Source organism: Aphelocoma coerulescens, chromosome 3 (genome assembly GCF_041296385.1).
Source record: "Aphelocoma coerulescens isolate FSJ_1873_10779 chromosome 3, UR_Acoe_1.0, whole genome shotgun sequence".
Classification (NCBI taxonomy): Eukaryota; Metazoa; Chordata; class Aves; order Passeriformes; family Corvidae; genus Aphelocoma; species Aphelocoma coerulescens.
The window spans coordinates 73,051,220-73,077,887 of NC_091016.1; the positions used below are offsets into that span (position 1 = coordinate 73,051,220).

General features: G+C 37.2%; 1 protein-coding gene across 8 annotated transcripts in view; it reads left to right on the plus strand.

Moving 5' to 3' along the window:
- The window catches only part of TRDN (triadin), a 227,863-nt gene that overhangs the window by 127,605 nt on the left and 73,590 nt on the right, over positions 1-26,668 (plus strand). For all 8 annotated transcript variants that reach the window (XM_069010861.1, XM_069010857.1, XM_069010862.1 and 5 more), the window contains 4 exons: positions 7,174-7,209; positions 10,467-10,520; positions 22,392-22,424; positions 23,608-23,634. In XM_069010861.1, the coding sequence (XP_068866962.1) occupies positions 7,174-7,209; positions 10,467-10,520; positions 22,392-22,424; positions 23,608-23,634 (150 nt within the window). The remainder of the gene's footprint in view (positions 1-7,173; positions 7,210-10,466; positions 10,521-22,391; positions 22,425-23,607; positions 23,635-26,668) is intronic.

The following is a 26,668-nucleotide window of genomic DNA, read 5'->3' on the forward strand; positions in this document are numbered from 1 at the left end:
TAGGCTGTAAAAGACCTTCAAGCTTATTGAGTCCAAGCTTAAATCCATCACTGCCAAGTCCACCACTAAACTGTGTCTCCAAGTGACACACACTTTAAATACCTGCAGGGATGATGACTCAACCATTTCCCTGGGCAGCCTCTTCCAATGCTTGAGCACCCTTTCTGCAAAGAAATTTTTCCTAATATCCAATATAAACATCCTTTGGCACAACTTGAAGCCATTTCCTCTTGTCCTACTGCTTGTTACCTGGGAGAAGAGGCCAATCCCCATCTCACTACTACCTCCTTTCAGGTAGTTGTAGAGAGAGTCATAAGTTCTCCCCAGAGCCTCCTTTTCTCAAGGTTAAACAACCCCAACTCCCTCAGCCGCTCCTCATAGGGCTTGTGGTTCAGTCCCGTCACCTGCTCCATTGCCCTTCTTTGGACTCACTCCAGTCCCTCAATGATTTCTTAGAAGCAAAACTGGACAGAGGATTTGAGGTGCAGCCTCACCAGTGGTGAGTACAGGAAGATGGTCACTGCCCTAGTCTCTCTGGCCACAGGACTTCTTATACAAACCAGGGTATTGTTCATGCACGAGCATGTATTTAACATTAACAAGTTTCTACCTGCTCTGCAGTAGGAGAGACTGAATCCATTCCAGCAATTACAAAGTAGAAAGGAGAAATCACCAATTAGTGGAACCATGAACCACTATTACACTTAAAATAGGCCATTCTGCAAGAATAGGCTTTTTCTGACTGTAATTGAGTCACTTGTCTGCTCACATCCCTCCTCTACTTGCTTTAGTTTTTGCCCTATTGAGTGAACCTTTTTAATGATCTTGGGAAATCTGTTTGAGGTAACATTTAGTATTTCATCCATGTCCATTGCCAAAACATTTTCTGGAAAGCTCTGGGAGCTTTAGGTTGCTATCTGCTTCTGATAGGTGCTCAGGTTTTGCAGGGTTTTGCAGGGTTTGCAGGCACTCACTGGCTGTACAGAATATGGTGCTGCTTTGCAAATGGTGATAGACCTGATGGTTCGAGGAGACACTTACTGCAGAGGGGAAGCAACACCTGCAAGGGCTGGTGATCAGAAGGGACTTGGAGACATCAAAGAAATTTATAAACTATCAAAAAGACTGCTACTGGGAGTGGACAGGAAATAGAGACAGTGGTGAGGTGAGAAGGCACCCTTCACAGAGAATGGATGGAAAGGTTTGCATGTTTTACCTGCTTCACTGGAAAATGATCTGCCTAAATTTAAGAGTACTATCACCAACTTTCTATTGTAATCAACAAGAGAGAAATGTTAGTTACCTAACTCCTTTTTCATTGCCCTACCTTATACAAACCCCTTTACATGCCACATCAGTTATCAGCACATTTTAAAAGTTCTATATTATAGTTCAGTCTCATGTTGCTTGAGGAAATTTGGTTTTAAGCTCCAGAAGCTCTGCATCTACCCATTTTACCCAGCTATAATAACATGATCTGCAGTTTCTGTTCATTTTGCATGGGGAAATCTCTACAGGCAAAACATATAAATGCAAAACCTGTAGTCTTGGATTCAAGGCTTACTGGCCTCTGCCAATAAATTTCCCTGTTACTCCCATTCTTCTCAAAGCAAGATGGTTAAACTCTGGTCAGGGTGTTTATTGTTGACATGAAATGGGTCAGGAACAGCTCTGAAGCAGTAGTGGAACTGTACCTTACTTTCCCTTGTGCACAACTTCAGCCTCATTGGTGCAGTGAGATGCCTTTCTCATGCTCACCAAGAAATGTTGTTTTGGAAAGGCAAGAAGAGTTTTTGTCAGTAGTTGTCACAAAGCATATGGCGATACCATGCTCAGTGATTAAGACAGGGAACAAAATCAGGTGTTGGTCCAAACACAGAACTTTGTATGTGGGAGAAATATTTCTAAACAGCTCTTTTATGCTGTCAAATTTTAGTGGCTCGGGCATGTTAAAATTAATTAATTAGTATGAGCAGTGTTGATAGAGGCTTCCTGGATTTTAAGTGCACTAAGAAGAAGAAATATTATTTCTTTATTTCTATATTGTATGGAATTTTTTAAATCTTTATTGTAAAATGGAAACATTACAACAGAATGGGTAGATATTCTGATAAAACACCCCTATATGTAGGTACCTGCTGTTTCAGAAGTGACCGAAATCAAAATAAAAACATACTCCCAAAAGCTTTTAGATGTAGGAAGGTAAAAATTACTTCAATAATGCCATGTAATTAGTGAAAAATTATCAAAAAATAATATAAATTAAAAAGCAACTGAGTAAGACATTCTTAAAAGCATGTCAGGATTGAACACTTCTCAGAATTGTTGGAATATTGGTTGAAATTAATACTGTGTTGCGGAAAATAGTTTTAAGATATCCAAGTAAATTAAAAAAAAGAAATGTTAAATCACAGTATATTTTAATAGGAAGTTTGAAAATCCTTGTTTAATTACTATATGCTCAACAGCAGTTCATTTTGAAAAATCCTCAGCTATCTGGAGTGTGTTCCTCTTTTACCACTGTAAATCACATTAGCTGCAAATCGTGCCACTTAATAAATTGTTTCTAAGTTCTGGTATGTCTGCTAACTTAGGAGCAGACTGTAGTGAGACTGGTCTCTAGGCGACTTTAATTATGTTTTCCATTCACATGATGGAAGTTCTCAGCCACCAGATGCCACCTGCTACCATTTTTATTTCCAGTCAACCCTTGTTCAGGGCAGCAAAGGGAAGCTTACCTGTCATACTTGTAAGGTGCAGTGTCATGAAAGCTCTCCTATTGCATTGTACTTGCAAAGCCAGAACCAAGCTCCCAAAGCATGCACTCGATGGATTGGGCTTTGGTCGGTAATAACAGACAGGAGTTTTTGGTTTTATTTCTGATAAACCAACACAGTTCTGACTTCAAAGCACTGGAAAATGTTATTTGTATTTTCAACACAGTTCTTTTTGATTCTTGAAGCTTCTGTTAATTTTTCTGCCCTCTTCTCTTTCTATTCTCCCACTTTTAATCACAAGATGAATTGAATAGCTATGCCAAAATAAACAGTGAGAACCAAGAAATGAGGCAAGCTTTCTGTGAGTCTCATTAGGAACATTCTGCTTGGAGAATGGTCACGTTGTGTGAGGCATTTTCATCACACAACCTTTTTTTCTGTGGGTATATGTAAACCATTAGCCAATCAGAGGGGTTTGATTACATCCATTCTAGTATGTGATCATCAGGTAAAAACAGAGAAAGTAGAAACTGTTAGCTGAGGTTTCGGGTGAGAATTCCTCCTTTAGTAACTGCTTAACATTTTAGTTTTTTCTTTAGTTTTTGATTCAGTGAATCAGATCTTCCAGAAGCCTCTAGTAATCCCCCAGGATCCTGGTACTTAGTCCAGATCAGTCGTAGAGGAATCTACTGGGTTACACCATGTTTGATTAGGATATTAGCTACCATTCAAGTTGGACACTGTGGTTGCCCACTGATGTTGAAATTAGTTTCTGTTTTCAAATCTGATATTGCCATCATGTTCTTTGGTAAGCTTCCAGATAGAAAGGTTGTTTTAGATATGACATATACAATAAGGTTTCTAATAATAAGAGGGGGTTTAGCTAGGAATTTTAACATGCTGCATAATTATCCAAGCTATTAATAAACTATTTCTGAAATATTCATTGATCTGAATTATACTTTAAAAATTTTTAATACCTTCATGTATGTTTGAGAGAGAGATTTCTGGGAAAAAAGGCACAGAGAAGCCTTTCAAGAGAGTACAATTTGAAATCCATTTTTTCACTTCCTTTTAGTTATCAAAATTGTAGGTTGGATGGAGCTGCTGAAGATCTCCTGTTCTGAAATGTACAATGTGCACTGTATTATAAATCCATTGTTACAAAGGTGTAAAAGTTTTGTGAACACCAGATCTGGAATTCACTTCAAAACATTGTTTGAAATATTCCATTTTGGAAGTTTGTTTAAACTCAAACAACCAAACTCTCTACCAGAGCACTGGGGCATCCTTGTCTAATAGCTTATTACCAGCCTCCTAGGGACTCACTGCCATGAAAGGCACTATATAAGCTTAGAGGGATTTTTTTTCTTGCCCCATGTGTAGTTCAGATGTCATTTGTAGTTACTGTGTACTGGTAGTTTACTTCAAAAGAATGCTGATGGAGGCCTGAGGAAAAGATCAAGCTATGTGCTAAAAAGAGGCAAAAAAATAAAATACTATTCTACTATATTTTTTTGCTATTCTACTGAGATACATCTGTGCTGGCTGCCAAATGCTCATTCCTAGTTTGAATTCAAAATTGATCATTCTAGCCTGTAGAGATAAGAACAAAGTCAGATCATATTTGTTTAAATATTTGGTGGTTTTTACTAAAATAATTTTTTAAGTATTACTGTACTTTAGTCTTTCACAAGAGTCAATAAAAGAAAAACCTGTTCATTCACCTGAGGAGAGCTTGTACAAACATGCTTACTTTTTGAGAATATAGACCAGAATACAATTGTCTTCAAATACCTCTGGAGAATAACTGTTAAAAAGAAAAAGGTGCTTCACAGGGCTCCACAAATGATGAATTATTTCATCAGCTTAGCCTTTTAAAGTGTGTTACAGGTTTTTTCAAGAAAAGGTGATGGATAGGGTTGTCAGAAATACACAAATCTTTGAATTGCCCAGTATTTGGGTGGTTTACAGGAGCCCTTTAAGAAGACCTAAATATCAAACATGTCTTAAAAACCTTCTGAAGAAATTTTTTTTTTAAATTCCTCTTCTTAACTAACATACCCACCAAGAAACAACAGTGCATATTGCTGTTGTATTTAAGAAAAAGACATAATGAATATTTAAACCTGACTTCATATAGGCTATGTTCACAAACACACTCCCATAGTTTAAAAGTTAAACCCTAGACCTGTGCAAAGCAAAAAAGAATGAGACAAATTTCCCATTGTCTCAAATTGCACTAACATAATTAATTGGTCAATTCATTTTTGGTGCTGTTTTCCTTTGAGTTGATAAGTTATGTGTTAATTGTGCCTTACAGCAGGTAACCATATTTGGGGACTTCAGAAATCCTGATCAGTTTTCCCTCCTTCTGTAAGATCTACTAGTTGTTCATTTCTTTGCAACTAAGTAATTTATTTCATTGAAGTGTGTAGATGCATATTTTCAAAGGTACTTCTATGTTTCAAGGTCATACACAACCTCCTCTGGACAGTTTTCTGTAAATCACTCCAGCCCAGCTAGATAAATATGGCTTTAGAAATCAAATGCGATACACCTTGGCTTTAAAGAATATCCTAAAGCTATTTATTTTCATATTAATATGTGCTATTGGAATAAATTATTAGTATATTTTCTGCACTTTAAAAACAACAAAAAAAAATACAAAAAATCCCCCAAATTATAAGATTTTCTTACTGGAAATATTGTCCCGCTATTTGCTATATGTTATATATTTCAGATGATGGGAAAACACATTGATTCTTTCAAAATAAATTATGGGTTTAAAATACATGAAAGTATGTTGCCCTAATAAATGGCAACTTATATAAAAAAAGGAAATAAAGAACTTGGGGGCTTTATTTAGATCCAGTCTGTTATTGTAAATGATGCTGTCAATTTATTTTTTTTTATAACCTCCAGCAATAGGAGATTATTGTGATAAATGATTCATATCGCTGCAATATATACCTTTCAAAATTTCCATATCTGGCAACTAATAGGCACTTCTTGAAGGCTTCAATAGACTCCTTAGCCAGATAACGTGGCTGCAAGCTGCTTCATGATTAATTTCATCTAAATGTGGTAATTATCATACTTTGAAGTAATGCCTGCAGAACATGCTTTCACAGAGAGTTAGTGGAAGCAGAGGATTAACCCAGAAATATTTCAGTTCAGAGCAGCATATCACCCAAGTAGAAATATATTTTCTTCCAAATTTTTCAAAATTTTTTTATTAGACTACTTGGCAGTCATTTGCATTACCTTATCTCATATCAGCTTCTCCACAGCAATTTAGAAAGCAACAGAAACAGAAGCACCTTTGTATTATAAGCAGTAATGGCATAGTCTTGGGTTTGCAAGTAACTTAATTTGACAGCTTTTGCCCTGAAGTATTTCTTGTATTAGCGTTTAAGAGCACAATTCATTTATCATTCATATATGTTGTGGACATAAGCCTTATCCTGCCTGTATTACAGGCACATTATAGCTTATTAGAGAGGGTGTTAATTTCCTCATAACCGTTCGGGGGAGTACCTTCTACCACTACTCTATGCATCCCTTTGCTCCTGTCTCACAGGATCCCCATGAATATTTTCTTGGTTGTACAGGTGAGACTAATGAAAAAGGCACATGAGGCACCAAGTATGTTTCTAAAAATGTGTGATTTTTGTACCCAGTTAAAAGCCCTGAGGTAGAACAGCACCAAGAATTATAACGGAGAGAGGAGCCATCCCTGAGTATTTCTGCACACTTATATCACCTTAGTAAAGATTCCAGATCTCTCAGCCATCAGAAAAAAAAAAGTCCTACAAAAAAGTTGCAAAAAATCTCACCTTAAGTGAAGGTGAGACTGAACAGCCTAGTTAAGCCTTCCTGCTAGATTGCTTGGCCATGCTGCATGTTGATACAGCTAAGTCATTTCAATTTTATTCAAGTCGACCAGGGACAGATTTTGCCTATATGGACCATATGTAGGACTGAGTTTTTCCAGGTTCAAAAGGTGTTAGGTGGAAAATTGACCAAACTAGCCCTGTGTGATTGTCAACAATTGCAGGAAGAGGGTGGCTTTCATTACGTCCGTGTACTTAGGCTGCTGGCACATCCTCCCTTGCGTTTCTGCAGCCTGACAACGTGCACACGGTGAGCAACCATAGCTCAGCTATTACATAGAAGCCATGGTAACTCAATCACACGTCAAACCTCATCTTATTACCAGACCAAAATTAAACAAGAGTGTTCAGGGTCACACAGGCTTTCCTGCATTTACACTTAGGGTTAAATTAGTTCCACTGTACCATGAAACAAGCAGAAGTGAAATGAATCTGTATCATTCCAATGCACTTTACAGCAAATAAGCTGTTTCATCTCTAAAGCACATGCTGAAATTTTCTGTCTACCTTTATCCTTCCTATTTTTTTATATGTGTGTTTGTTTTTTTTTTCTCTTACAGATAAAAAAGAAGCTGCCGTGTCCAAAGAACTCAAAAGTAAGAAACTACTATCTCTTTAATATGCCATACAGTTTCAAAAAGTGCATTTCATTAATCCAAAAATAATAGTTATTGAGTTGTTGAAAATACAAAGAAGAGAGTAGCTACACCGTTTATAATTGAAAAATGACATGTTTAGACTTCAGCTGCCTCCTACTTTCTAAATCCATTCTTATCCTACTTCTAATTGCACACTCCTTTTTGTGACTGACAGTTTTTCCTTCTCTTTCCTATCACTGTCTTCAAAAACAAAGGTTTCATAGGGGAGGAAATGTCAAATTGAGGTCTCAGCTGAATGTGATCTCAGTGGCAGTAATTTTCATAAAAAGGTTGGGAAGACTCAGAGTTCAACATGCTGAGAAACCCCAAATTTATCTTCACAAATGCAAAACAAGGGCTCTGCCTGTCTAGGTACCTCTGGTTCCAACAGAGACACTTCTGGGGCTGAAGAGAGTTGGGAGTTTTGCTCTTCCAAAAAATAGCCAAAAAATGCTCTGAGAACATAGCATGGTTAAAAAGGGACACCTACATCTTCCTTTTCTACAAATTTACAAGTGTCAATGCCTCAACACAGTAAGGACACTAAGACTGTTTCTTTGGTAAGACTTCATCTGCTCAACATTCTGTTCTGAAAGTACAGTATACAGGAAAAATTAGGAAAAGTATGGGGTTTTGAAATCTGATTCGGATTCACAATTAAAGAGTGCACTGCCTCCCATCTCCATGTACAAACTTTCATGACTTATATGACAGAACAATCTTCTGCCATTCTCAGTTTTGCACCAATTTATTAAAAGATTTATTTTGGCAATGAAAAAAACCTTATACATTGGGTTCTTATGCAAATTTTGCAGAAATAGCTAACAAAATTTTTCATACTCTACAAATAATGTCCTGCTACTGATATAAGTGTCCGTTTTCAAGTATGTCTTAAAGGACTTATTAATTTGGACACCTAATTCCTCAGAGCAGCCTTCCAGTGCCTAAAGTGGTCCTACAGGAGAGCTGAAGAGGTATTTCTCACAAGGGTATGCAATGACAGGACAAGGGGTAATGGCTTTAAATTGAAAGTAGGTTTAGATTGGATATTAGGAAGAAATTCTTTACTGTGAGGGTGGTGAGGCACTGGAACAGGTTGCCCAGACAACTGTGGATGTCCCATCCCTGGAAGTGTTCAAGACCAGGCTGGATGAAGCTTTAAGCAACCTGGTCTCATGGAAAGTGTCCCTGCCTGGCAGGGAGGTTGGAAAGAGATGACCTTTAAGGCCCCCTTCGACAAAAACCGTTCTGTGATTCCTTTCATGGGAGAATTCCCCAGCAGCTGTCGCAGTAAAACTTCCCATCTCCACCACATGAGAGCAATCTGCAGAGTGAAATCTGCAGAGTGAAAGTAGTTCATGTAAAGGTGCAGAATCATTAGCACTTAAATAATTTGTGTATTACAAACTGAAAACAGTATTCTTGCAAAAGGCAGCTTAAACTTTGGGCACTTTTGTTTCAGTGCTACTGAAAAGTTATACAAAATTACAGAAATTACAGAAATTTTTAGTCAAACATATCCTTAATTTTATTTTTTCTCAAAATTATTTTAGTTGCTCAGAAATTAAATTATTTTAGTTACTCAGAAATTAAATATTTAAAATCAAAATCTTTGTAGAACAAAAAGAATTCTAACAGTTCATTTTCACAGATGTTATGAAAAAAAATAAAAGAAAAGTTTCACTGTCAAGCATGCTCTAGCTGAGAGCTCAGAAGGAGATAAATGAAAGAGTCCTGAAATTTTGTATTAAGTCGATTTGACACTTCTGGAACACGCATGTTGGATCTCTTACTTCTGCAAAAACAGGCAGAAAAGTAATACTAAGTAAATACTTCTTCAAGGTCTTCTACAAATTTCCCTGAAGGAGGGGTGAGCACCCCAAATAATTACAATTCTATGATAATAAGTCAGGATATAATTATCTGCTGTGGGCTTTTAAATGGATGGAAATAAAGCAATCCCACACATGCAAACTATATTTTGTTTCCATTCTGTTTCACAAGACAAACTGATGCATCTTTTTTGAACTTCTCAAAAGACTGGAGGGGAAGGATTCAAAATTACATTCCTGATTTAGCCATGTTCATTTTCATTGTAATAATACAGTGACAGATGTGAGGGATTAACTAACATTTTTTGGCATTCTGTAATTCAGCTTGTGCTTAAAATGATTAGTTATTTCCTCTCAAGATATGGAACGTGAATTTTAATTTAAAGGGCCTTCTAGTTGATAGAAAAAATTCTTTATGACCACTGGTGGAGTTTAGCTTATGGATATTTGTTAAATTATTGTGATTTAAGTACAGTCTGTTTTGGTAGTTCCTGCGGATAAAAGTGATTAAGTAAATACTAGTAAAGAGTAAATAAATCTAGTAGGCTACTTAGGTTCTTCTATTTGGGTCTGAGATTCCCCAAATTCACTTGGGGATGCACATACCATTCATCATTTGGACCCTCATTCTGCAAGGACAGCTTTTACCAACAAACAGAGTATAATGCAGGTGCTTCATGAAAAGACCAAGAACAGACCTACAGTTAATGGCCTAAGAGGGCGTTTCTCGCTAGGAGAATACAGCAATTGCTCTTGCAGTTGCAAACATGAAGATGTTCTCCTCATGGTCCTCCGTTCTTCAGGATGGAGAGAGATTCCACATCCACAACTGTGGATGCACTTTGCAAAAGCAGCCCAATTTCACCTTTTCTAACCAGGGCCAGTTTTAGATTAGGGGAAAGGATGCCATTCTGAATGGCTGAGGGATCCCCTGAAGTACCATTAGCAAATTTGCTGGACTGAATCCTCAACAGCTAACAGAAGCTGGTTCAGGACTTGCTGTTCCTATAGCTGCAAGATCAAATGCAAAGGCTCCCAGCACACAACTGCTGTCTGAGGGGCAAGGCCATGCTGAAAGCCCTGCATGCCTCCTTTCCTCTGCTTTGCCAATAGATACTGAATTACTAAGCAGAAAAAGCTGAAAGAAGTGATTCAGTGCCGAACAACCAGAGTTTACTAGCCCTTCAGCTGGTTATTCTCTTGTTGCCTTTGAGTTTATTGAAGACAACTCAGCTCTTCTCCCTTTGGGCAGTCTCTTTAACTCTTCAGTTAAAAAAATTGTTACAGGCTTCTTCACTGGAAGCCTTTTCTCAGATTTCTGTGGGGTTTTTAAGATATAATGCTTTGTAATGAATGGTTTAATTTTTTTTTTTTTTTTTTAAGAGCCAGCGAAAGCTCCTGCAGCCAATCCAGCCATCAAAAAAGCAGCAGCACCAGGTAAAGGAGAAAGATGTTTGCATGCAGTGTATTTCTTGCTCTTTTGAACCAGTTTATTGCATCATAGCACCATCTGCTGGATTGCACAAAAGCCAATGGTTTATGTTAGTTGTCGGGGTGTTTTTTTGTCTGTTTTGCTCTAAATCATTGTGATAACTCGTATGTGAAATATTTACTGAGAAAAAAAGTATTTAGCACTGAATTCTAACATTATGTTTCCTTCTTGTCCTCTCATGGCATCTATGAGGTGCCATATTGGGCCATTCTGCAGGGCTTGAGGTCAAAAAAATTAATCTGAATGCAAAGACTGATTTTGAAAGCAATATATACAGAAATTAGTTTCCATGTGAAGCTGTATTCGAGCCCTTTGAGAAGGGGATCTGATATTTCAAAGTGCTGCTCTCAGTATGTTGTCAAGATGGAGCTCTTAGATAATCATAAATATGCACTGAAAAGACAAGCAAACTTTTTTTAAAACAAATAATGGCATAAATTCCTATCTGAATTTAGATTGAGTTGTAAAAATCTAAAAAATTTTATTTATTTATGGTCTCAGCTGCTTCACAGCCATCTTCAAAAGTGCCACATCTCATTTCTGCTTAATTGAATAAAACCCAATATAATGAATAACAACCTGAATAGTCATTATATTTCTAGTTTGACTGCATTTTATATTAACTATAAAAAAACCCTCAGGAATTCCCATATGAAAATGTGGCAAGTATAAAACCATGATATTATTCTAGTCTAAAGCAGGATAGCCACTGCTGCACCAGACTATGTGCTATTGACCTGTGCCTGGTGCTGGTATCCCAGGACTGGCCAGCCCACACTTCCTCTGCTGCTTCTTGCCTTCAGCTGATCCCCCTCTATGGATCTGGGATCTTTTTATTTCCTTTTTTTTTTTTTTTTGTCTTTAAGATTGTTTTCTGGATATCTTTCTCTAATTCAGACTGTTTCAACAGTCTATCTCGGAGTACTCCTTCATTGAAAAAGGGAATGATAACTTGCATCAGTAGAGGTGACTGGGAATTAGTCAAGGATCAGGGCAAGCCAGGAACACCTTCAGTTGTCTCTGCCACAGAAGGACTTGTAGCCTGGAATCACAGTGGATGTGGGCTATTACAGCACACACTGTGTGGCTGTACAATGCACTGTGTGGAACTGGCCTAGGAAGCACCATTTCCCCACCAGTGCTCCCCATCCCTGCCTGCTGTCTTTGTCTGACACCTGCTCACACAACTGGGGAAACAGTGTAAACCACACCATTGCCATGGCTTACAGCCGAAAGCTGTCCTAGGAACGTGTGTGTGTGGCAGGGTGTTCAGTCTCCATCATGTCAGTAAGTCTGGCTCCACACACATTTATATTCATGTCACTGATAATTTCTCAAAGCAGCTTTGTTGCCAAAGCGTGTTGTATGGCGAGACCCTTAGAAGTCTCAACAGTACACTGTAGAAATCGTTGTGTTAGAACCATATGCTTATAATTAATTCATTCCACCTGCTTGCATCCAATATTTGTGTTCATGTTGGAAAAATATTCCAATGAGTCTCCTTGTTGGCAAGAATGACGATGACAGTAATATGCTTAAGATAAAGAAAGGGGGAAAGCTGGCATGGCTTCTTATGGAAAAATAAAATAAGTTTGTCTGTTCTGACACATTTCTAAATATCTAGTTTGCCTTAAAAACTATAAAGAGCAGTAGACTTTGAGTTCTGCATTTTCGCTTCCCCTCCAGTTTTCTGAAAATTAATTTACCACCAAAATAACTCACCATAGCAAAATATTAAATATGCTTGTTTGGCAACATCATAAGTAGACTGTTGCCTATTAGCACAGTAAATTAAATACATTACCCAATTTCATATTTCACTTTCTTCCACATATCTTGTTACATCACAACCTGTACCAAGAATGCCTAAAGCTGAAGGTTTACTCCTCTTAACAGACTGAGCAGACTGAGAGCACAGCTGGTCATCTTACAGTGCATCTACATCACATATGTTCCTGAGCTTAATGTCACTGGTTAAGAAATCCCTGCCTAATTCAACACGCACTATTTTTATCTCCATATATGGATGTGTATACAGAGAAAGCAAAGAAAGTGAATATGGAGTTTGGAAGTCTATGAGAACTTCTGGATCTGCAAGCTGACAGATGCTCTAGGAAACCAGTCTCAAAAAAATTTGCATTACTTAATTTTGAAAGTGGATATTTTCAAACATTTCCAGTTTTCTCCAACTGGAAAAAATCACCTCTCTGACAGTCATCAGAAACTGGGCTTGAGACCACAAGTATTTGTAAAGCAGAATAGTTTCATAGCTGTATGCAAGTGATACTCTTCTATAGGGAAAAATCAGAGTTGAAGATATTTTGTTACATGTCTTCCTCAGTTACCCTGCTTTATGTTGTCCCCATCCCAAATCCTGCTGCCATGTCCTCTTTTTTCTGCACAGTACATTGTCTCCCCAGCTGTGCCAGCAGGACGGGTCTGAGAGTGACCTACCCTTACAAAATATCAGTCTGTCCTTTTTCTCTGAGGAGTGGCACAGGTTTCTTTCACAGGAATTCCTCAGGCACCCCATGTGTGCTGGGCCCAGCAGGCTCTGTCTGAAGGTTTCTAAGAGCCAGGATGTAGGTAGTCAGCTGCCTCATCCTGACATCCTTTATCAGAACAGAGAGTTGAGAGGGAAAACTCCATCTCATCCCCATCCCTTTGGAGCCTCACACCTCAATCTTTATCATGTCCTGCAGCTGTAGCTAATTCTGCTGGGTGAGTATTCCAGCTCTCAGTGGTGAGGCAGAGTCATCACACCTTGATTTAGTAAGTTTGCTGGGTCTGTTTTGTCACTATGGGAAAAGCAAGCGTGTGGTGGTGCAGGACAGGGAAGGGAGCACAGGCTCAAACCATGCAGAGAGTGTTTCCAGCTAAATTAGCAGGAGGGTGATTGTGTTCCCTGGCAGGCAGGAAGGAGCCTCAGTGCCACTGACCTCATGCACTCCCTTAGCTAGGGAGAGGGATGAGAACAGCTCATCCGTGAGTCCCTCTCAGGAGATGGCCTCCCTTCATAGGCAAGACTCCTGCACCTTCTCTAAGTACCAGACAGTGCTTTCCTCTGATATTTTGTCTGAATTAAAAATCAATCCTAACTCTTTCCAACACTGCAAAAATTAAATCCTAATTGCTGCTTAGAATTTCCCCGGAATGGTCTTGAAATTTTTAATTTAATTTTGCAGTATGTTTAATGGATTTTGTACTGTCACTTAACTGCCGAATTACTGGGTTTTATTGCCTAATTTTCCCCATCATCGTCTCCATGCACATGCAAAATAAAAAAAAAAAATCATATTCATTGCTCGCTTTGGGTTCACAACAGAAACTCTTTTTGAGAACAATTTCCCCCTTGAAAATCAAGAAAATTTAGTCTGGATCCAGAAAGAATAAAATAAGTATGACAGACAATAGCTATTTATAAGTGCTCAGATGTCAGCTGCAAACTGACTGCCAGTGGTGCTAGATTATTATTACTGGCAAACTGACTGCCAGTGGTGCTAGATTATTATTACTTTATTATGCCACCAATCTTTCCACTGTTTGTAGGAAGCAGAAAGAAGACATTATGTAGGAAATTATATAAGAAATGGGTTATGGGGTAAGTACAGAATATTAGAATGCAGGCTATACTGAAGAACTTGGTTAGAGGATGGATTGTATAGGTTCAGATCATTCTGCCTAATGCAGGGAGAACTGCAGGTGTTACTGGTAATGGGCAGTACTTATGTAGCAGGGAAGTTATTTTAATTCTTAGTTCAAGATAAATGATTGTAACTAAAATGGCATCAGGAAAGCTATTACCATAAGGTATAACCAGTTTTACTCTATATAAAAAGGAAATAAACCTAAAAGTCTATGGGACAGTACGTATACTTTGAAAGGTGGAAAAAGTTCATCAAGGAGCTGGCTTGTTGATTGTCTTTTAATTATCCCCTGTAGGACACAAGTACATAGAAAGAAAGCTATAACCATATACCTGCAACAGAAGATTAATAAAATTCAGCATGTCTATTGAATGATTTAGCAACATGTGGAACAGGCAAACTTATCATGGATTGTTTGTCAGGTTTCTCAGACTCAGGTCCCAAGTCACACATCAGGGATGTATTTTACTCACAGTGATACCTTAGGTTTTAGCTTTTATATTTTTCAGATCCTGTATTGCCTAGCATGAAACTTCATATAGCCTGTTAGCTACTGCTCTCCCATTCTGGTTAGACACAACAAACCCTCTCTGGGCCTGAACTCAAGGACAACCTTGTTGTCCCAGGCCTTGAAATATGTACATTTAACCTCTGGACAGGGGGATTAAACCTGGAGTAATTACATCACTACTTGAAATTATAATTGGAGAATTAACCCCGATATGCAAATGGACCAAACTTACAAAAGTGTAAAAAAAACCTGTGACCCAGTGTCCATCTTGGGTGGAGCCCCTTGGAGGCTTTTGACTGCCCAAGATGTACCTTTGAAGGCTCTTCAAATAAACAGCTGCTTTTATTCTCTTAATCTTGTCTAGCCTCTGTTTTCAGGTAGCCACTTCAAGGCTTCAACAGCCCCACACCCTCTGCATCATCTATCAAACTATGTATTCTCATCTTGTGTAGGTATATGTAGTCATATATCTTCTTGTGTAGTCAGCCCAAGAGGAAAGACTTCAAAAATCAAGGTGAAGTTTATGTTACACACCCCCTGTAAGTACCTTTGGAAACAGGAAAAGGAGCCTCCCTTGCTCACTGTGTATGGACATAGTAAAGTTTGCCATCCTGCAATCTCTTCAGGATCTTATGTCTGAGTGCCTCTATGTGCCCTGAAATTTCTCTTTATAAGCAGCCACTGAACCTGGTGAGAGCATCTCAGTGTGTATTTCTGCCATACATATGTTACCAAGAAAATTGTTCTGGTAGCTGGAGTAGACAGTTCAATTTTCCATTCTCTGAAGTTAACTCCCTCTGACTTTTTCAGAACATAAGCATAGCCATTCTCAGGGTTTATATTCCAAGTTTACAGTCTAACTCTTTGGGGACAAATATTAGAAGTAACTTACTGAATGCATAAGGACAAGCTATGCAGTTTATTTTTGTGCAAAATAAATCTTCACTCAGGTGAAGCAGGTGTTTATGCAGCAGTAAATAAAATAATGAAGCCCTACCTGTGTTAATACTGCTGCTCAGGGTCCTTGTATTTAGATCCAGGATCATTCCGTAGTCCTTCTGAATCACCAAGGTTTTCTTTGCAGTCCATCTTAGCATAATTCTTCCTCTGTCCCTCCTTAGCTCTTTGGGAAGTTAAATATCATATCTTCTCTGAGTTAGTAATTTTCTTTCTGGTTTCAATGGGATGGTTCCAGGCTTGACTGTTTTTGCACAATATCTGGAAATTATCTGATCTCAGTCCACAGCAAAAATCCAAAGGACGTGAGAAACTGGTTCTTGGTCCTCACCTGTTTGTCCTAGGGTGCTTCCACTAGGCTTTGTTGAAGCCTCAGACCTGACTCTGCTCCTGGTGTGCCAGGAATGCACTGTATCTTTAACAGATAAAACCTTGTTGCTGTTACAGTAGTCCATCACTCAGCCACTTAATATCTGCAGGAATCTGTTATGTGGATGGAGATGTATTCCACAACTCATTTCAACCCGCTGACATTTTCATCCCTGTTGAAGTCTGAGAAAATATTACAGAACAGGATGTCTTAAATTGTCCACAGGATTATGTAAGATGAGTCATTATCTAACTCTGAACGGGAAAGGAAAAATGAATTCTTGACTTATTTCACAATTGATGATGTCCTGAAAGGGGAAGAACTTTCTGATGTTAGAAGATTTTACTTTAAAGACATGAATTCTTTACATATAGGATTTATTTAAATAGAGCATGAAATAGCTTATTTTACACTAAGCTTTCTAATCTGAAATCCATTTTTTTATTCACCAATTTTTTAAAATGTTTTTGAGTAAATGGCCTAAAATCCATGATATTTTTACTACTTTTGCTAGGATGTTGAAATGTCCAGTCTCATAGCTTGGCACATTATTTTGCCTTTATACTTTCCTTAGAGTATTCTCTGTTTCAGGATAATATCGAGTTAAAATAATTTTCAATACTTCCTTTTAGATCACAGTGTCTGTGAAGACACTTGTACTGTAAATGCAGTCTTGTTTCTTTTTTTATTACCAGATATTTGGTACACATAAAAGTACTTTTGTATTGCTAACACAAAGACAGCACTACTGTAATAGCAAGGCAGGGGGAGCAAGTTAACTACAAAAGTGGTTTTTTTCACACATGAAAGTAACAATAATGAAAATAAAAGAGGGTCAAATTAAGGGCTATTAAAAATCAGAGCTCAAAGGATTATAGAAGTGTCCACTCTTTACAGAAAAGGCATTTTAAGGTGCTTTGTTCTGAGGCTGACAAATTTTCATAGCCCCTGACTTATTTCGTGATTTAAGTGCATTTTGGCTAGAATTGGGCCCAATTTCAACAAGGATTTAACATATCTTTAACTCCATCTTGAGTTAGCAAAGCATTCAAGGGCATGCTTAAGCTTTTTTGAATCCAGACTATCACATACACTATGGATATCATTACATTTCCAGGAATTAATGTTTTGGAAGTGGTACCAACTTCACTTTGCTATAATGGGAATAAATGGGCCCCATCCTGTTCATTGAGATCATTATGAAAATGTCACTTGATTTTCATGGGAGGAGTGCTGTGGATTAGAGTTTTTTATAACATATATGATTATATTACAGCTAAAATTTACAATGTACAGTTTTGATCCCACTGCCACTTTTGATGCTTTCTGCCTGTGAAGAAAAGCCATAGACTAAATAAATGGAACTGAAAGCATTTGCATGTCATCGAGGCTATTCTTTCTTTTCATTGCACAAAATTTTTCTCAGGTATTTCCCAACAGGGTAGCAGATTTCAAACAAAGATACTGATACACAGAACTGTAACCTGCTTTCCTTTTCTTCACAAAAATCCATTAAGAAAACTGTTTGTTGCCCTCCTCAAAAGATGATCATATATAGAGGAGTGTGTATGTGAGGCATGATTTCACGATGTAAGAAGTTTCCTTGGTGCGTTCTTGTTCCAGAAATAAATGTATTTTTACACTTCATTATCTTTATAAATCAAAGTGTAAAATGACAGTGAGGTTTTCTACAATGATCCAGAAAGTAGGAATAGTGGTGAAATATAGCCAAACACATACTCCTTGGGAGCAGGAGAACAGGAAAAATCTAGTTTGATGCAAGACTTTCTCATGTGGATTATCTCAGGTGTAGCAGCGTGACTGAACCCATATTGCAACATTTCCCCTCAGCAGAAGGGACTAAAGGGATCTTCTCTTTATCTAAATGCTTATGTTTGTAATATTCTTAATGAAAGAATATCTTGGAGAGCTTTACCACTCTGTCTCATTTGGTTTTAATTAAGCAACACGATATGAAGTTCTGAGAAGGGAAATGACAGGCATAGAGCTTATAAAACCAAGATTACAAAACTGTAAGATAATTTTCTGCTAAGGATTTAAGTATTTAAGACACTGCATAGAATATGACAACAGTAGGCTTCACTGAAATATTTGTGGTAAAAGATAAACAGCAATACAGAAAACACCATTTTTATGCAGCTACTGAGTGCAAACAAAATGGTGTTGGTTAATTAACATGTGGTGCAGCCCACACAACAGCATATCCACTTGAAATGCCATTTATTTAAACTTTTCCAATCTGTGTCATTCCCAATAAAATTTTTATTCTCCTGAACAATGCTTGGACATGAATGCTCTATCTGAATTAGGAGATAACAGGTGCACACACTCACTCATACACGTGTGCACACATACCTATAAAAATCATAACAGGAAATCAATTCCTCTCTCTTGTCCGATGGCAGAGGGTCACACTTTGTGACTGTCTATTCTGGTGGTAAAGATTAAAATACACCACAGCAAATTTGCCAGCCTAGATGCTTTACAGAACCCTTTGTGCCTTAGGGAAGGACATGGTTTAGGGAAGACCTACAGAGGCAGATTCAGGTTCTCTTCTGTCTCCCACCTAATCTGGATTGCCTAGGAGTATGTCACTAGTAATGAAGCAAAAAACACATTTGTGTGGTTTTATGGGCATATTATACATAATTTTGCCAGTTTTCATAAAAAAAAAGAAAAGCCATTTGTTTAAAGCATCAGAGCAAATAAACATGGTAAAATGTCAAACTAAATCAAATCTCAATTCCATGCATGGTAGAAAAATAAGATATTACCGGCAAAACTTCCCTGAATAAAAGCATGCTGTGCAGTCTCATACACATGCAAAACTGGTTAAATATAAAAATAATGACAAATGCTGTTGCAAATGTCTAATGTGTTTACAGCTGGCAATATCCTTTCATGTGTCATGCTAACTACTTTACAGAAAAAAGTACTGAATAAGACATTGAGATCAAGCAGTGATAACTTGTGGCTAACAGGAAAGAGCTAGGTCTGAAGTTTGTGCAATGAAAGTTTTCAGTTCATTCCGTTCAAATATCAGGACTTGAATCACCTGAACTCTCATATCATGTCAGATTTCCCAGAAATGCTTGATGTCAAATTCTATGTTATTCATTTCTATACATTTTCTCATGGAAAAGGATCATGTTTCTTATGCTTCTGTAAATAAAACTATAATGAAAGAAGCTCTATAGGCCTTCCCTAATGTTTGGAGTTTTCAAAAAAAAAATGTGAATTAAAGCTAAATAAATGTATTATTTTATACTTTGCCAAAACACTTGCTGAGTGTTGCTAGAATCATACTGTTTCCTGATCTCCTGAGAGCTGAGAGATCTTAGCATGAGAGAGAAAAATAATTGCCTCAGAACCACTAAAGACAGAATTACATTTCCTTTAGTTTCCAGGAAGATGTCCTGAGCAATAGTAAAACACAAACCTCCACAGTACCAATCGAAATCATAATTTCCAGAATGAGTCCTAAAATATCTGCATGAAAGTGGACAGTCTAAAGAGCACTCGGGCTACACAAAACCAAAGCTGCAGGTGTTGTTATGATTAAGAACATTGAGGCAGCCAATGTTCCCCCCAAACCACTGAGTCCCAAACCACTGAGTCCCAAACTTTATCCTCTCAGTTTTTGCTATATTTTTCCTCCTTGACCTGTACTAGAATTGCAGCCCAAGGTAGGATGCCATCAAGAAAATGCTTTTATTCAGGCAATAAATGCCAACTTGCTCTCTATTTCTATCACTTTTTTCATATTACTGGGAAGATCACAACCATGACTCATTTTTTTTGATGACACAAACCTGCTCCATGAACATTTCCACTAAAATTTCATTTCTCATATACAATGTGTCTTTAAAGAGTCTACAATGCATGTTTTAAATATATGTTATATAATCAATACATTAAAATGTGGTTTATATAACTATATTAAAACTAGGTCCATTATTTCAGCCAATTAATCATGAAGCTTTGAAGTGTACATTTGGCTGAAAGATATTGTTTTTGAAGTTATGATAAAATTCCAAAAAGATTTTTGGGAAAAAAGAAAGAAAACTAACTATTTTTTGAGAACTTGGTGTAAAGCTGTATTTTGGAAACTACATTTTTCTTTGAAATATATATAAGATGGCTCTTCAGAGAGATGTGAAAACTCAGACAAAAAGGAGTATTTTATTTCAGATAGAATGGAAACAAGTTGTTTGATATAAGCTTGTTCGAGGTGGGAGTATGGAATAATAACATATTTTGTTTCAAACTTAACAATTGTGGGGTTTTCATATTTAAGATCAGTCGGCCCTTTTGAAAATGAATTATTTTCATAGCTCTGCATGAAGTATATATCTTTTATTTGCCCAATGTGCAGTCAGTATTAGCATTGATTATGAATTAATATTTAATGGACATATTATTCATATTAATGTTGTTGATAAACATATTTAATTTTATGTTGGCAGTTCTTGTTTCCTTTTTCTTATTCAGTTGAATGATAGGCCACATTTGTGAATTAGGTTGCTTTTTGTGAGGGTACAACATTCAGAATCACTTTGAACATGGAACTTTATATCTTGATTTTAGAGTGTAAACTGTTTAAACATTAATGTTGCTCAACTCTATACCACAGCTTTAATACAAATATAGCCTATAATAAGCCTGGAGAAAATACAGTCATCAGATATTGGTAAGCAATAAGCATGTATTTAAAAATATTCACCTTGAGTCCTCTGCGCAGTTTCGAGCACCACAGCACAAGGATATGAAGTTATTAGGGAGCATCCAGAGGAGGACTGTGAAGGTAGTGAAATGTGTAGTGGAGAAGCCATATGAGGAGTGGATGGAATTACTTGGTTTGTTCTGCCTGGAGAAGAGGAGACTGTGGGTAGACCTCATTGCAAGCTTCAACATCCTCATGAAGGGAAGCAGAGTAGTGGACACTGATGTCTTCTCTCTGGTGACCAGTGACAGGACCTGAGGGAATGGCCTGAAGCTGTGTCAGGGGAGGTTTAAGTTAGAAATAAGGAAAAGGTCCTTCACCCGGGGGGGGTTGGGCACTGGAACAGGCTCCTCTGGGAAGTGGTCACAGCACCAAGCCTGACAGAGTTCAAGAAGCTTGTGGACAATGCTCTCAGGCACATGGTGTGACTCTTGAGGTTATTCTGTGAAGAGCCAGGAGCTGGACTCTATGATCCTTGTGAATCATAGAATCATAGAATATTCTAAGTTAGAACTCAATAATATCCCTTCCAACTCTGGATGTTCTATGATTTGATGATTTTATGATATATCTTGTGATCAGTCAGCTCAGATACTCTTGAATTTAGGAAATGTTCCTGTATGGATCCAAACTTTCACAGCACGGCCTTTTCACATGCTGTTTAAAAGCATCTGCAGACAGAAAAAGCTTAACTTTTTTTTTTGCTACATTGAATGTCAGCACTGGCTGGTAGATGTTCAGTCTCTATCTGTGGCAGGCTGCCCTGCTCCTTCTGTGTGGGGGTGTTAAAGCACATTCTTGCAGCACAGAAAGTGTTACAGAAACTACCATTAAAAAGTTGTAAATCCCAGCCGTAGATTGCTAGAGGGTACAGAGTTTAGGTGGATGAAGCTTTTCAGCTTCAGTTTCCAGATCCTGTTCTGGTGGTGAGCTCCAGTGAGCAGTTTCCTCCACACTCCTGTAAAAGAGGCCAGGATCCTCTTCCTTTCCCCTTGGCTGTAGAGCAGCAGTGGCTGGACTAGATGCTGTGCTTATTCTCCCATCTCTCCAACGAAGAAAGACAAGGACCACAGGTGTCTTGTGGCACATACAGTTGGGTTGCAGACCTCCACTGAAATCACCCTGAAGCAAAACTGCAGCTATTTTAACCTACACTGTTTCTATGGTTTTCTCTTAGCACCTCATTATAAAAGACAAATCCTTTGCTTTCCCTTATTAACAGCTACTCTGACCCTGTTTATCTAGTGTGAAAACCACTGAAGAGACTGATTGCAACTACAAAGGCTTTATTTTGACATGCTGGAAAGCAGAGAACTGAGAGTCCATAGGAATGTGTCACATCCAGTGGCTAAGAGTAACGTGAAAAATGATTGTCCAAGGAAATCAAACAAAGCATTACAAGAAAAGAAATGTATATGTTACTTTTTTTTTTAATTTTTCAGAACCACAGAAAAAATAAAAAATAATGGAATCTGGCAAATATTCTGCCCTTTTTATCTTACTTTTAAGCTATCCTAATATTTTAAATTAATTCATGTCTGAAGTCAATATTTGATTTTTTGTTTATTTTTTGTTTTGTGTTTACAGCCAAAACAACGAAGAAAGAATCAAAAGTACATGGTAAGTCCTGCAAAAAATTAAGTTTTAGAGTCTCATTTATCTGATTTGATTCTCAGCTGAGACAGGTTAGGTAGAGAGATAAAAAAAATAAAGCCATGAATATAATTTTGCTGGTTTAATTAAAGTTAGTTAAGCACTTGAATGGATGTGGAGCAACCATTCGGTCTTCTGGAACTGAGATCTAATTAAATGTTGAGAAGAACAAGAGGGTGAGAATTCTGTATTTCAGCTTTTAAAAGGTTTGTCTTTTCAAAGAAAGTTAATGGTAAATGGATGGAGAAACAAACACAAAATGCAAGGTTCAGAGTGTGGAAGGTAGGGAAAAAAAGTAGGCTTTTTTTGCATTTTATTGTTGCAGTGAGGTGCTCTTATTCCCGAGTGGTATCCACTTCTCCAGTTTATCCAAATTTGGGAAAGTATAAAGATTTTCTCCTTTTACAGCCAAGCTTGATGACTCATTCATCAGATGACTCTATTTTCTCAGATAGGAATTCAGAGCAAGAAATACCTACAGTAGATAGTCATTTTATAGAAAAATGAATCTGTCCTTTTCTATAGCATAAAAGCCTGTCACAGTGCTTCAGAGTGAAGGTATGAATAATGAAAAAAAGAGAAATGTGTTAGTTCAATTAATTTGCATTTAGTTAATGCAATTATGAAGAGTAGTGAAGAAATTAAGAAAGATTAATTAAGAGAAAACTTATATTAAGGAAGACTTTTGATACTGGATCCTCCTCTGTATCAATACTAGAAGTTTCAATAAACTCAAAAAAAAAAAAAAAAAAGAGAAAAAAATTCCTAGTTTCTGAAAATCACTGAAATTTTTAAAAGAATATTTCTATATTACCTTCCACCTATGTTTAATATATGCCCATTCTGGAACCTATTTTACTCCTTTTCTCCTCCTCATGCTAGAAAATAGCAGAGCTACTGAAGGTCCTTATATAACATATCTATTGACCTTGCTCTCCACTGCTTTTAATCTGCAAGTTAATTACTCGTCTGCCATGAGCCTATCTAAACAAGCAACATATGTGTGTGTCAGTTTTTCTCTACATAAAAAATGAACTGCTCTGCAGAGATAGGTAGCATATTTACCAAAGGAGGAGGTGTTAGGATCAATTTTAATTTCTTTAGTCATTCATGCAATTTATTTCTGTGAATGTTTTCTTTTCTTTTACAGCATCTGTGGAAACTCCAAAGCCAAAAGGTGAGTAATTTGATTTGTTTTTAAAACTGAAATGGAAGAATGCTGCTGTTAACTTTACTGTAATGAAAAAAAGCTTCTTGTGAAAAAAGCTTTTAACAGGTATGACTTATTTAAAACAAACAGCCTTTTCTATTATAATGGCTTCTTCCTTGCAGCATCTCAAAGCAGGTGTCTTTCCCTCAAATTTTTCATAGACTAACTGTAATTCCCCAACCATATGAAATTCAGTTTCTACCCCTAGCTCAAGCCATAAGGCTTTTGTGACAGTCAGAAAGGAGAAGTAGCTACTCTTCTATAGAGACATGACACAAAGTAATATTTCTCTTTTTGCCAGGCTAACTGCTGCACAAACCCATTGACTGAACAGGTTTTCTTTAAGGAGTTGAGGGAATTTTGCAGGGAGGTTCAGTGAAACAGATTTTGCCTACCTTTCATACATGAACTGTCGATGGCAAAAGGCAGGAGGTGAGAGAGCATCAATGCTTGCTCCAAAGTTTTCTCCTTTCCACAAGGCACAGGGAATTTGGACTGGTGAGAAACATCAAGGACATAAATTCAAGCTGAGCAAATAAAGCAAATATTTAATTGTTTCCCATCAGTGTCTGGTTTTTACATAGGTGCAATGTAAGATACTAGCTCCAAATTACCTTCAAGAACATTACAGATTTCAGTTGTAGCCTAAACAAAAATGGAAAATGGAATGTCAAGTTACACACTGCCCTTAACTCTCAGTCCATGACTATTCATGTCAATGGCCCCCATACTTTTGTAAGCATTCCCTTTCAGGCAAATGGGAAAAAAAATCTAGGAAGTTCGGTTAATTAAGGATAAGTAGAAGCTGTGGGTTTCCATTATATGGTACAGGAATATTTCTGTTATTTCTGTTGTCAAAAGAGCAGTTTCACAACTGAAAATTTTGGCCTCAGCCATTTTAGTTTTACCATAGGATCAACCTAATATTGAACCTGAAATTGCCCCCCAGTATGTAAGTAAATGACAACTTTGTTTTATTCTTCATTAAATAAAAATGAGCTGATTTTAGCCCTGGGGTAATTGTTGATATCTTAAAAATTTCTTGTTAACAAGACATCTAAATTTAACTTTATGTTGCTCATTTTGAAACTCAAACATCGCCTGTATTCCAGGGGAAAAATCATATTTATATTAAAATGTTACAGCTGTTCCTTTTGCCACTTAGTAAGAATCACAAAGGAATGCTGTTATTGTCTTCTATATTTTTTTGTGACCTAGACAAATTCTAGTAGTGTTTAATAGTAGTAGTTTAGCAGTGTTTAACCTTTCACTAAGTCTGAAGAAAATAATTGCTTTTAAACCCATATTTGTTTGTTCTACATTGTTGCTATATATTGGTTTGTTTTCTCATTTTTAAATTTTTTTAAGCATATTCATGGAAGGCAAACAATTTTGTTCTGAAAAAAAACCAAGGCTTTTGAGGAAAGTCTCTTCTTTGGTAATTAAAAAAATATTAATCTGCTGGCATAGAAGGAGGTCTGGGCCATTCCCACTAGTTTGTATTTCTTATGTGCTATCAAACTCATATGGAGCTTTCTTGCATTTTCTCACAAGCCACTACAGCATGAAAATTTTTCTTTTCTCCATACAACAGAACAGTTCCTAAACCATGACACACACTTCTTAGGTTAATGATTTCTTAATGTTTTTGATGTCACAATGAGGAGCCTCTGACCTCAGGGTTCAATGAATGAAATGTTTTTTGTTTCCAGTGAGAATGATTTCTTTTATTCTTCCATCACACTGAGCAAATATCTCAAAATAGCTTTAAAATCAGTGACATTTTAGAATGCATATTTCTGATGTGGATGCTAGTTATGCAACCTGACTCTTTTGGGATAAAAATATTCTGACAAATTTGATTGTAGCCTACAAATATTGAGACTGAAGAAATATTTGACTGATGAATTGCTCTCCTGGCCACTTTCAACATAAAACAATATCTGCTGAATTGTCTCTCATTTGATTCCTAAGAGCTTATGATGGAATCAGAGAAACAATTATAAAATAAAGTGCACATTTGGTCTACATTATGCCAAGCTGTCAAGAATTTTCCTGAGAAATGACAAAATATATGTGGGAGTATGACTTCATTTATTTAATCTATTTTTTGAAAGTATATTTAACTGAAAATATGAATCAGGGATCCACAGGTTTTTATACATGATTTTACTTCATGTGTATTTATTTTATTTTGTATTGTTTCATGCAGGTGTTTTTGTGGGTTTGGTTTGGGAAAGGAGGCTTATATTTCTTCTCTTTTTTTTTTTTAATGCCTGCCATTCTGCAGAGGAGAAAATTATAATACATTACAACACTCATGTTACTTAAGTCACTTGGATAACAGATGAGCTTTTCAAATAGGGAATACCTGGAACAGGACCATTTTTCACAAAGAGATCATCTTTCAGGCTGCCATTCAGAAGCAGCAACACCTTTGAAAATGCCCAGTGGAAGGGATGACATCTTGACCTGCTCAGAAAATTTCTCTCTGTTCTGATAGAAGCAAAGACAACCAAACCTTCTGAGCCTTATTCCAAACACTGACTCTAGGTGGACAGGCTTCCTATTCCTACAGACTTTCAAAGTGACAACTATTACCTTGATGATAAAAGACCTTCAGCATCACCAAAGTAGCTCATGCCTCACTTCTGAAAAAGCAAAAGGAATAATGGAATGTCCCATTTGTCCTTCCAGATACTGGTCTGCCATGTCTAGCTGATGTTACTTGACAGTTCCCAAAAGTTACTGAAGCTCTGTTCTGTCTCAGCAACTTCTTTACAAGCACTCGCTCATGGAAATGTTGTATCATTACTGAATGCACTGATAGCCAGAACACTGTAAATAGTAATGGCTGCTATAGCAGCCTTGATGTTTCTCGAGGATGGATGATTCCTTCATGATAACCACACTCGTGGTCTACCACCACCACAAAAATTTGATGAATAAACACCTGATTTTCTCAGAAAGCAGTATTGTTCTTCTAGCCTGCAGTTCAGTA